General features: G+C 39.4%; 1 protein-coding gene across 1 annotated transcript; it reads right to left on the bottom strand.

Annotated features, from left to right (window-relative positions):
- Positions 1-121: 121 nt before the first annotated feature.
- On the bottom strand, positions 122-11,395 carry LOC125903864 (uncharacterized). Its single transcript, XM_049601045.1, has 19 exons — positions 10,663-11,395; positions 10,321-10,427; positions 9,354-9,674; positions 8,885-9,223; positions 8,519-8,651; positions 8,007-8,098; positions 7,888-7,922; positions 6,888-6,965; positions 6,689-6,752; positions 5,088-5,135; positions 4,573-4,890; positions 4,119-4,418; positions 3,906-3,990; positions 3,352-3,449; positions 3,236-3,270; positions 1,909-1,962; positions 1,563-1,619; positions 1,168-1,239; positions 122-995 (listed from the first exon to the last, which is right to left on the bottom strand). The coding sequence occupies exons 2-19, from the start codon at positions 10,370-10,372 to the stop codon at positions 933-935; spliced, it is 2,244 nt and encodes a 747-aa protein (XP_049457002.1). The 5' UTR covers positions 10,373-10,427; positions 10,663-11,395; the 3' UTR covers positions 122-932.
- Positions 11,396-12,395: the final 1,000 nt, after the last annotated feature.

The raw sequence follows: 12,395 nt of genomic DNA, 5'->3' as shown, positions 1-12,395 counted from the left end.
TATATTGGTTAGTTAGATGTATATAAATATCTACGCAGCTAGAGAACAATCTAGCTCAATGTTGGCTGGATGTTACGTCAGGTGAATACACAATTTACAAAAAAAAGAAGTACTCAAGGTGTATGGACTGAATTGTCTTCATTTATTTAAAATATTCTTTTTCATAACTACCTCAAATATTAAAAAAAATATCTTGCACACAGATGTTCGGTAATTGTGTCCTGCTTTGGTTTCAGATCACTTTTTGTCAACTGAAATGAGACTGTAAATGTCAAAAGTGACAGAAACACACAGTACACAGAAAAACACAAAAACACAGAAGCAACCCTGAATGGTGATGAAGCACCTTCTTTGAATTTTTAACATCTGTTGACCAATCACAGGATGTTGTATACCCATTGGTCCCACTGAGGCAGAAAGCCAGGACCCTTTGAATTACTGGACTTACACATCATGCTATTTGTACTTAAAATATCTGCGTTTAGCCTGTGGTTTCATAAATGAAATAAGGCAGTGACTGTAATTTCTTAAAAAAAAGCCCCTTAGTTTGACTGAGAACCACTGAGCAATCCCTTAATGAAAAACATGTGCTTGAGGAACCACAGACGAGACATACTAGGTTATATATAAGTCATATATTAAACCTAGGGCTAATATACATTACGGGTTCAGGATTATATATCAATTTGAGCTTTACGCCTCATAAATAATACCGTAAAATCAAGATACACATCAGGGGAATTGGTAATTCTTTTTTGAACCGTGTTGCAAAAATGCAGAGAAGTGTTAAAAAAAAAAAAAGGTCTAACAGAAACAAATGAAAAAGGAGAAGGAAAACATTACTGCACAACAGCAGATAACACCTTGCAACACTCCAGTCTAAGAAACAAAAAAAGGTCCAGTAATAGAGACATATAAAGACAGACAGACATTTAAAAGTTGTGGTGGTGCTGAGCCAATGTGCTGTATGCAACATCCTTATCTTCTGCTTCAACCTGTTGGAGAATGAAAGCAAATACGACAATTAAGAAGGAAGAGCAAAGATAATTTGTTTTTAATCTGACAAAGACTAAAAAAGGGGCGTAATTAGATGGTAAATTCTTCTGTTATACCAATGTGATGATTTGAAATGAAAGAACAGGAAGTGAGAAACAATATGATACTTACCCTTTTTCTAGGTTTTTGCTTCAGGGTGACCACAGAGCTGTACATGACGTCCACATCATTCTCAGCGTAGCTCTGGGCAAGATAATAATCAGAGAATTGAACACTTTCCAGGTTCTGATGAATTTGAAATCGGCTTATTGAGCATTCTTGCACTTGGTCAAATACGTTAAAGAAGTTCAATCACTAAGGTCCCCTGTGTGTCTTTTTGTGTGCTGTATCAAGGCCGGAGCCACTGACTTACCACTGAGGGGGAGGGACTACTTTCTACATAAATTACACATGCAGCTAAACATAAATGATTGACACTTTGCTCAGACTTCACATGGGCTATGTGACAAATGTCTAATTACTGTCTTGGCTTGTATTGTTTACCACAAATTGTGTGTTAAGGTTACCTGGCCCAATGGTTTTCTTTTGAAGCCAATATTAGCGTATGCAACTTCCTCTTCAGCCTGTGATGAAGAAGACACCAAATGTCATTCACAGAAAGTCCGAGTTTATCTAAATTTCCATCTTAGTAACCATTTCATTAAAAAATATTTTCTTTAACGGCACATGCATCATTGGTTTCTGAAAGTGGTTACTGTGTTCTCCTGATAAAAACCCACAAGATATAACACATCCTGAGATTGTTCTGCAGTGGCACAGTCCTGCAGCTTATACTCTTTTGCAGAGAGACAGTATATTTAAAGATTTTTTTTTTACACCAGATTTCTAGATATCGCTGCAGTTATGGGTTACCTGGCTTGAAGTTTTGCTCTTGTGTTGAACAGTGGTGTACGTTACTTCGTCAGCCTGTGTTGAGGGAGCAAAGCAAACGTCAGAGGACTTCATCAAACCTTCCTTCAGACAGTGTCAAAAATACATCAATTAGAGCACAACTATATTTATAAAAGAGGAATTATCATGTATGTTAAAATAGTCAACATGTAGACAAGTCTTTTTTGTCGATAGAGCAAACTGATTGTCACGACTGAAATACAAAGCTGTTGAGGCGTTGAATTTTCCATCATACAGTTTAAATCATATTAAATTGTTACAAAAAAGTCACCATGAACTATTTTTGTACAGATAAAAATCCTTTTCAAAGCAAAGACAAAGCATGATGATCAGAGGAATGACCGTAACTGTAACATTCACTAAACTAAGCGCGCAAAGCTCACCACCATAACCTGTCACCAAAATTAGATGAATAAACCCCAGAAGAAATCTGCTGAAGATTTAGAGACATGCTCATTCTCAGTCTTGATGTCAAGTATTTTCTTTGATTAAAACTAGAACAAAAATCAGGATAAAGTTGACTAAATATAACTAAAACTCTCAAGGCCTGTTAATCTTTGGAGTTGAAAGATACTCTTGCGGATGCACTGGGACACATCATCAGTGATGTAACCTGGGGTCATTGGGTGTTTCAGGTCTTTCAAACATCAGACACCCTCGCCCAGGTGTAACCACGCCAAAACAACCAACAAACAACAACTTAGCTGTAACTCCATCCGTGCACTCCTGCTCTCTCCTCCAGCTCGCTCATACACACACCAGCATGCGCACTCACACAGCCCTCCTCATCCCCCGCACCTCATTCAATCCCAAACATGCCAATAACTCACAGAACATTGACATTATAACAGAACATTTACTGCACGACCCGGCTTGGGCTCGGGCAGAGAATCTAAGCTCTACCCTGCACTCCACCTCTGCTGACTTGACTATCATGTTCATGGCGAGAGCAAAAAGGATGACTGAGATGGTGCAGCTGACAAAATTAATACTAATTTGGTTAGAAACCAAAGTACTGGACAAACTGAAAATTTGACCCAATGATGCCGCTAGATAAAAAGTTAAGGGATCACAAAGGATAGTACAATTCATCCATCAATGCCAGTACCAAATTTCAGTATCAGTCTACCCAATAGAAGTTGATACAGTTCACTCACCAAAAATATGCAACTCACGGTGGCACAATGGGAAAAGTTAAAGGATCATCAAGAGTCATTAGCATTGTCCTAGGAATCATGAAAGTGTTCAAAACCTATTTTGGAAAATTCATCCACATACTGTATCTTACCATTCTTGTGGCTGATGATTCTGCTTGGGTCTGTTCTAAAAGTCAAACAAAATATATTTAGGAATTACAAACATTTGGCATAAATGGGATTGATCAAACGTCTGACTTTGACTTACTGTGTCTTTTCAACAAAAACCAGATGAACAAGGCCACCAGTACAATGAGGATCAACAAACACAGAGGGATGAGGAGGCTCTTTAGGTCAACGGAAGCTCTGCGGCATACATATTGGGTGCACAATACAAATCAGTTAGGTAACTGGCCTGTTTTTATACTGTTATATACTGTGCAGGATTTTCTAAAAACAATGCATAGACTCATACACAAGTAATCCCTCTCAGTGTCTTGTGACCCGCTAGAGGTGTGAGGCAGTTTCTCTGCCATCTCTGCCTCATTTACCTCTTATTTTCTGGGCTCGTGGACATTTATAGGTGTGTGCTACCACAGCACTCATGAGATTGGGGCTTTAAAGGCAGCAACAGAGTGTAAGACCATAAGCAGCAGGCATCCAAAAGACACAGCGCCGAAACATAGTGACCCGAAACGCCAGCGGATTTAGAAACAGTAACTGACAATCCTGCATAGTATACCTTTAACCACTGCTAAAATACAGTGTAAGTCTAAGTTAGGTTAGGTTCTCTAAAAATTGCATGTAAAAACAAAGACTGACCTGATAAATGATCCGTCTCCAGTATTAGGAATGAGATCGGGAGAAGATGACAAAGTGGAGAACCTCTGTGTTGTTGCAAGAGTGGCTATAATCCAAAACAAGACAATGATAAGCAGAGTAAAATGACAATATCTATTTCTGATATCTCTTCTATGTTAAATCAAATCAAATGCCTGTGCTTGACAAATATACCTTTATAATTGTTGTACTTACTGGTGGTAGGTTTCACAGTAACGGTTAAATGTACTGGCATCTGTATGTCTCCACTGACACACAAATACCAGCCGCTGCTCTTTGTGCTCAGTCCACTCATAGTCACAGTGAAAACATTGGGGACCCTCCTATTGATGGTCACTCTTGCTCCATAGAATGATCCAGATGTCATCGTCACACAGGAGCCGCCCAGCCTGCACCACTTGATTACTCCAGAGTTTTGATAGTTGCAATTGATGGTTATATCATCTCCAATAAACCCTGTGATCGCCTGTTGAGCTACATATAGACTGGGTGTGCCTTAAAGGAAAACAAATTCAATAGAAAAGTGTGGGTAGCCTGACAACAGTCACTCACCAGAACAAACAATGAGACCCTGCTTTGGGGTTTTCCTTATAACTGTTAAAATGTTGTAAAGGATTTGAAATGTGCTTAAAGGCCTAAGGGCTCTTACCTGTGGTGACTGACAGCTGAAAATACGCTCTGGCATCGGGCCCTCCATCTATCTCCACACCACACCAGTAATTAGTGTCGTCAGCCGTCACATCTTTTATAGTCACATTGAAGATTCTTTGGCTTTTGTCCTCAGAGATTGAAAACTTTCTAGAATTTCGACGGTTTGTTTTAACTACATACAAGCAGGAGGACCAATGATATCCTTTACACAAACCTTTCACATGGTTTGTGTATTGTTTGTCATACAGACATGGGATAATGACTGAGGCTCCAGCCTTCACTGACACTTTACTGACTGTAGTTATGCTGTTAATCCCTGCAACAAGAATAAAGACAATATTTTACTGCACATATCGCCAACAGTAATCCTCTTACACATAATTGTGCCCACATTACTCATAATTTCAAGACAAACTGGTGTGTTACTCATCTGACTGACATTTTAGAATTGACATAACGAGCTAAAGCATAAGACTAAACATCTGTGCACATAAAATGACACGGGTTACTGACCTGTGAGTCCGCAGAGGATCAGAAGAACTCTGAGATTAACAGCCATGTCTGTGAGTCAGCAGAGTAAGACTAAACGACACGGACCGATGCACTGACAGACTCATTTTTTTTTCTTCCTATATTACTAAACTTCTCTTCCTCTTCCTTTTAAGCAATTACATTCATTTGGTTTGACGGCAAAGCACAAAATCACGCTGCTACATTTTGCTTTGAGTATGTGAGTTTACAAAAACGAAGTGCTTTACAGTAAAAAAAAAAAAAATCACAAGTAAAAACAAATAACAATTAAATCTTTTCAGTAAAAATAAAATCAACAGAGATGCATATTTTACATTTTCTATTGGCCCTATAATAAAGGCTAACAGGATGATGTGAGAATCAAATTTGATCTTGTTAAAGCTAGGGATGAAAATGAACAAAGGTCCTCCCTGGATCATGATAGTTTTCAAATGCTAAATGTCAACCTGGTGACTGAAGAAGCTGCATCAAGAGATGATATGAGTTAAACTGTTGCTCTACCATTTAGCCACTTCCTTAATTTGGTCAGTTTTACTGGCCTCTGATCTGCTCTTGACCCAAAGTCAAACTTTTGCTTTTACTCAGTGTTTCAAACTGACAGCGACAAATTCACCACAGCACACCTTTAAAGTTTTAACACCACTGTGCTAGCGTTGCCTCCTAAATTCTTGCTTTTTTTTTAGCATGTGTGTGTGAAAAATTTAACAGTATTTGATAAACTGTATGTGTGTGGGTTTGCATAGAAGAACGTCCATGACTAAAAGTCTTTAATTTGACATGTCTCCAATAACAGACTGCTGGGTTGATTGATTTATCCAAAATGTTCTAACCTTCATCCTCCAGGTCTGAAAAGTAAGTGCCTTAAACCTGCATTCTTTCTAATAGCCAGAAGAGGGTGACTCCAGTGGGTGCAAGCAAAAGTTCGATTGTGCTGGGATCATAGGGTCCATGAGAAGATGACCCTGCTTCTCATTTCCTTTATCACCTCAGTAAAGCTTTTCCATTACTGGTTGCAAGTCCTCTTCAATACAGCATGATGTCCATTTTGTAAATTATGATCCCATTTAGAGTAAAATAGACAATAAAGCAGGGTATACTTTAGAGCGTGATAGAAAGGTTGCTACCATGGTGACCTGTCAATCAGTACAGAGGCATAGCAGTGGGAATCCTTCACAGCTCCACCCTTTCATCCAAATATGGTTTCTTCTGGCTCCAAAAACAAGATGGTGACGGCCAAAAAGTTTCAAAATTGCAGTCCACAAACCAATGGGTGACGTCATGGTGGCTATGTTCACTTCTTTTTATACAGGCATTTGTAACACACCACAAATAAAGTGCACATCCGATTGATTTCATCAGTGTTGCCATACTTGCACGACTGACGTTCTCCCATGTTCTCTGCTAACACGCACTTAATCTTTTCTAGAGTGTACTGTGCTGTAGATCACGCTTCCATCTACTGGTTCAGCCTTGTAAGAGAGAACAAGCACAGAGAAGAGAATGCTGAATAATTATAGACGAAAATCATGACCACAGTACTAACCCATTTCAGTCACAAAGAGATAGCTGTCATTGTTAAATGCCACGAACCATTTGTCGCACGCGATCTTTCAACACAATGTTACTGTACGTCACACTGTCTTCGTTCTGTTGAAAGAGATTCACGCTCAAAGTGATGCAATTTCAGGGGAAAGACAAATGCAAATGTAAGCAAAAGTATTTTCAGGCACTGTTGTCTTTTATGCTTTGTTGAACAAAATAAAATATTCTCATCTGGTTTACCTTCTGCTGGTCTGCTACATGTTGCTTATGAACAATGGTGGCATACTGCACATCAGGATCACTCCCAGTATGTGAGCCCTGAGGGGTGAGTTTGAAAATTTGAAATTAATCTCATTGTATGTTACGCTGTGTTACAATTATTTGCTTTCTCCTGTCTGACTGAACAGTTTGGTTCATTTGAATATTACTGGACAAGTCGCTTTGCATATCAGAGGTTTGCCGTCATGGAGTGTGACTCAGCGTTATGCTTAATACCATTAACCCCTTCCAAACCCATCTTATCTGTCAGTAAACCTACTGATAGCCATATGATCTGGAGTTTAACTTATGCAAAGAGCAGTCATGTACAGTGTACAGTATTATAAATAGTTTAATTTTCTCTTTGGGTTTAAAAGTTTACAATTGTTTGTCACATAAGGTCTGTGTTGACCCTACTTTACATAGTGTGACAGTGCTGGTTAGAGCAGCACAGAAGCTGAAGAGACCTCTCAGCAACAACATAGAGGCTACTTGGGAATGAGAAAACTTGAAGGAAGGAAGGGTTGCTGCTGATAATCAATTCTAATTTATTGTTCTGATTATAAAAAAAACTTTGTCCTTTCATTTTATCAAGGCTTTAAAAAACAAGACAATGCTTTAAAAATTTTCCAGTTTTGCCGTATTGAGCTGCAAATGAGCCACATATATCATATCCATACATCTATTTCTTGTTGGCCTGTACATGTTATTTCCGTTTTGTATTATCTGCAGTATATTACCATGCACCATGCTTAAGTAGATCTAGGCACTGAGTAGCTCACACTCAGTGTAGTCTTATTGAAACCATTGTAAATCATACACTTGATTGTTCATGTTCCTGAAATGCTGTTTACTTCATGTCCTGATTTGGACATATTGTAAAATCTTTTATGTACCAAGCAAAGAGGAAATATGCCAGTGAGGAAGATGACCACGCATTTATTGTCTTACCAATACTGGGAAACACATAGCTATATCTTACCGCAGTGATGTCCGTCCTCTGAAGCTTGTTTTTATCTAAAAGACATTTTAAAGATATTACAAAATAACAGATATCTTATTCCTGAATTTGTTTTAGCAGAGAGAGTAAAGCAGACTTACATCTTCTCATCATCTTCCACCCCAAAAAGGCGGCAAGTACAATCAACAGCAGTAAGATGAGGGTGATGGTGAGAATGATCACCATAGTGGAACTAGAGGATGAATGCAGATCAGAGTTACATTTAAGCACGAATAAAGAGGTAGTGTATGTTGTCTGAAATTGGCCTATGCATACATTCTTCTTCCATAGGTTGAATTCATAAAACTAGAATGCAATGCATAAGCTTAATTTCAATTTCATCTATGATTAACATGGAGTTTGTCTGACAGAAAATGTACTGAACTATATGCAACAAAACAAATCTATGCTCAAGAATGAATGATAAAAAAATCAAAAACAAACTTCCATGCTCAAATCTGTGATTAAGTGTTTTGAAGAGATCGTACAGTATACAGCATATCAGTTGTGATGTAAACACAAAAGGTAGGAAGGGGATGATATGCAGAAAAAAAGCTGTGAATCAGATCTGAACCCAGTTAAGCTGTTCAGAGTGAAATAAAGACATACAGACCTCTTGTTCTCATCTTGCTGGCTCTCTCCAGCTGTCCCGTTTATGGCGGAGTTTGTGGGCTGAGCTGTGTGTGGCTCTGCACTCGTAAGCAGGGAGGAATGCTGGGCAGTGGTTGGAAGTGTCGTTATAATGTCTGGAATAAAAAAAACCATGAAATTTAATGTTAATCCACATTGAGAACAATGTGTTTTTACACCGCATATTGTGGATTATTATATTGTAGTTCTCAGATTTTAAGGTCAACTGCATGAATACATTCTAAATTGCAGGATTAACTGACAGGATTTGATTTGTGTTACGTTTGCTGTGTCCACTTATTATGACAGGTTGCTAATTTATATAAATAGAAAAAGGTTAGTATCTTACCTGCTGTACTGGGAGTCGTTGTAGTTGTAGTTGAGGTTAATGCATGAACAGTTATATGCACTGGCATCTGAAAGTTTTTAATGCCACACCAGTACCAGCCACTGCTGTCTGTCCTCAGTCCACTCATGGTCACAGTGAAAACATTGCGTGCATTTGCATCGATGGTCACTCTTGTTCCATCTATTGATCCAGATGGCTCTGACACACACCTGACAGGATGCAGGTGTGAGAGCCTGCACCACTTTCGTTCTTTTCTTTCTTGACAGTGACATCTTACAGTCACACTTCCTCCTTCATATGCTGTTATTTCTTGTTGGTCCACATACAGACTTGGAGTACCTTGACAAAAACACAAAATAAAGCATAGTTTGATTTTATTACCTGAGATGTGAGTGAAAAGATTTCTTTTCCCACCAAGTAGTTTACAGAAATCATTTCATGTGTGTTTGAAACATTTAATGGATTTTACCTGTGGTGAATGACAGCTCAAAACGTTGTTTAACATCAAGTATGATACCTGGTTTCTCCACAGCACACCAGTAACTAATGGGATTTTGTAGATTTTTCATTTTCACAGTGAAGATAGTTTGGTTTGGGTCATCAGAGATCAAAAACTTTCCTGAACTATCTGGCTGGTTTGTTTTAACTGCTGAGCAGGACCTCCATTTCTCTCCTTTACACAAGTATTTCACATGGGTTTTGTATTCCGGCTCATAGAGACATGGGATGGAGATGGAGTCTCCAGCCTTGACTGACACTTGACTCACTGTAATAATTTGGCTGTGGATTCCTGAAACAACAGCAGACATTTATTTTATAGGGGTACATTCAAAAGCATTGTGTACATCACCATCAGTTACAGTTTACTCAGTGACAGAGCTGCATTACACATCTGTTACAAGTTAGTATCAAGTTCTATCAAGTTTTTTTTGTAATTAAAACACAACATAAATATATAAAATTCACTCAAACTGTATTACTGAACAGCAATATAACAGCTAACATTCTTTTAATTATAAACCTGACTATCATTTCTGCATAGTGCTCTTATTAAGGCTTAGCTGACATACCCATGAGTCCAGCGAGTATTAGGTGAAGCACAAATAGAGATGTCATGTCTGCAGTGCCCTGAGTAAATGAGCACATTCAGTATTACGATGGGTTATTCTAGCTCGGTTACTTCCTCATTTTAAACGCTTCTCGGCTGGTTGAGATGTAAATCTACTGGTCATTGTGTTTATGACTTTAAAACAATATATTACTTGTTTTGCATTTACTACCTTTAGAGTCAGATGTGTACAGTGCATAGACATTTATGTTTAATTAATTAATTAATTAAGTCTAATTTAAGACCTGAAAGTTGTCTGTAAGAAATCTGACCATGTCCCTGCTCTTAATTCCAACATACACTCCCCCTCAGAGAAAAGTGATCTTACCACAACAAGGACTGTAACTGCACCGGTCCAATAAATAATGGCCACGCATCATACAGATGTCTTTTTCTGATTTATTGCCGCCTTTCCTTCATCAGACACCGTGAAAACTACAAAAAATAAAACATATAAAAATCAATGAGTCAAAATATACATCTGTCTGTCATTTTACAGTCTCTTTTGCAAGTGTCTATGATTAGACAGGCCCAAACAATTAAGTGTATCACGCTAACATCTGTTAATAGACAGATCCCAGTCCGTGAACACAGCAACAGAAAATATCAAAGGTATAAAGTCATTTCAACAATATTATGCACAAATAAGACACAATTAAAGGTACATCACCGTGTGCGCCTCTTGAACCATGCAGAATAATGTTAATTTAAGCCGTAGCACTCTGTTCCTCTGCAGCCACACTTGGCTCTTTCCTCTGCAGGCATGTTGTCTCTTTCTCTGCTGCCTATTGTTTCCTGACCCATGATGCATCAGGTGTGCCCTTCACGAAACTCTGTTCATTTGGCCTGTGACGTTCAACTTCAAAATGAAACTTGCATTCAAAGGCACTGGATTTTTAACCAGACATGATTTTTAAGGTAGTGTAGTAGTTTAGTCCAGTTTTCAATTAAAGTTACCCTTTTTAAACAACTTATTTATTACATTTTAACACATTTTAATGACTGTATGAATTCAAACATTGATTAATTTTTACTGAAAATATAAAAGAAATACTCCAATGAAATCTCTGCAAAACTGTCTCTCAGACAGTTACAAGGACTGTTAAAACTTGGCCTAGAGGTGCCTCTCATGAGCTGCGGGACTTTCAGAGAACCAACTGGGAAATTTTGGAACATCAGGACCTGGACGACTACATGGCTGCTGTCCATGGCTACATAAAGTACTGCATGGTGCTGCCAGAGCCAACCTGAAGAGAGGCATCAGAGAGGCCGAGGCAGCATACAGGACAAAAATAGAAGACCACCTCAGCAGCAGCAACAACACAAGGCAGGTGTGGCAGGGGGTCCAGCACATCACCAGCTACAAGTCGGAGGAGCTGAACCTCTTCGCTTTGAGGTGGAGTCACCAGAGGCTGACACATCACACCCAACAACCCACAGCAGCCACATACTCACGGTGGAGGAGCGTGAGGTGCGCACTATGATGACGGTGATTTTGAGGAAAGCTGCGGGACCTGATGGCGTTACTGGACTGGTGTTGAAGGACTGCGCAAAACTGCTGGCTAAAGTCTTCACCAGGATCTTCAACCAATCCCTATATGCAAGTCCACTGTCCTGCCTGAAGTCCTCTATTATAGTCCCACTGCCAAAAAAGACCCCCATCAGCAGCCTGAACGACTACCATCCAGTGGCACTGACACCAATGGCTATGAAATGCTTTAAGCAGCAGGGCAGCTATGCAAGGCGGCTCTTTATGTATTTTAGCTCAGCATTCAACACCATCCTCCCCCACAGATTGGTGTCAAAACTGGCAGATCTGGGACTTTCCTCATCCATCTGCATCCATCTGTCAGATTGCTCCCAGAGGGTTAAAGTAGGCCCCCATATCTCCAGAGCTCTCAACCTCAGCACTGGCGCCCCACAGGGCTGTGTGGCGAGCACCCTGCTCTACACCCTCCACACCCACGTCCGACTCCACTCCCACTCCAGCAACACCATCATTAAGTTTGCTGATGATACAACAGTGATGGGACTTATCTCAGGGGGTGAGTTGGCATATAGAGATGAGCTGCTGACTGGTCCTCAACACCACCAAGACCAAGGGGCTGATCATTGACTGCAGAGGGAATAAAACAGACATTCAGCCATTAAACATCAGTGGGGACACTAACCAGTGAGCAAGACCAGACTGAAAAACTTAGGCTTTTTTTACCAGACACTCGGGGAGGTTCAAGGAAAAATATTTGTAGCCAAAAAAAAAAAAGAAAAAAAAAAAAATCACACCCCACCCTGACCTCTGACAAGTAAAGAACAGCCCCTAAGCAGCTAAGGACCCAATACTAAAATAGTGGGGGGTTCCTGCTCTGTCTCTCTTTTAGCTAAGGGGTCCTTGGTCTAAAAAAT

The sequence above is a fragment of the Epinephelus fuscoguttatus genome, linkage group LG16 (assembly GCF_011397635.1).
Source record: "Epinephelus fuscoguttatus linkage group LG16, E.fuscoguttatus.final_Chr_v1".
NCBI classification, from domain to species: Eukaryota; Metazoa; Chordata; class Actinopteri; order Perciformes; family Serranidae; genus Epinephelus; species Epinephelus fuscoguttatus.
This window is presented reverse-complemented; position numbering and strand designations above follow the sequence as displayed.

Bases quoted from the DNA above. Each gene is read 5' to 3' on its own strand.
- LOC125903864 (XM_049601045.1), bottom strand. From the start codon at position 10,372: ATGATGCGTGGCCATTATTTATTGGACCGGTGCAGTTACAGTCCTTGT. The intron at 6,753-6,887 runs GTAAACCAGATG...CTCTTTCAACAG, and splicing joins ATGTAGCAGACCAGCAGAAG to AACGAAGACAGTGTGACGTA. The intron at 1,240-1,562 runs GTAACCTTAACA...TATCTTGCCCAG, and splicing joins AAAGAAAACCATTGGGCCAG to AGCTACGCTGAGAATGATGT.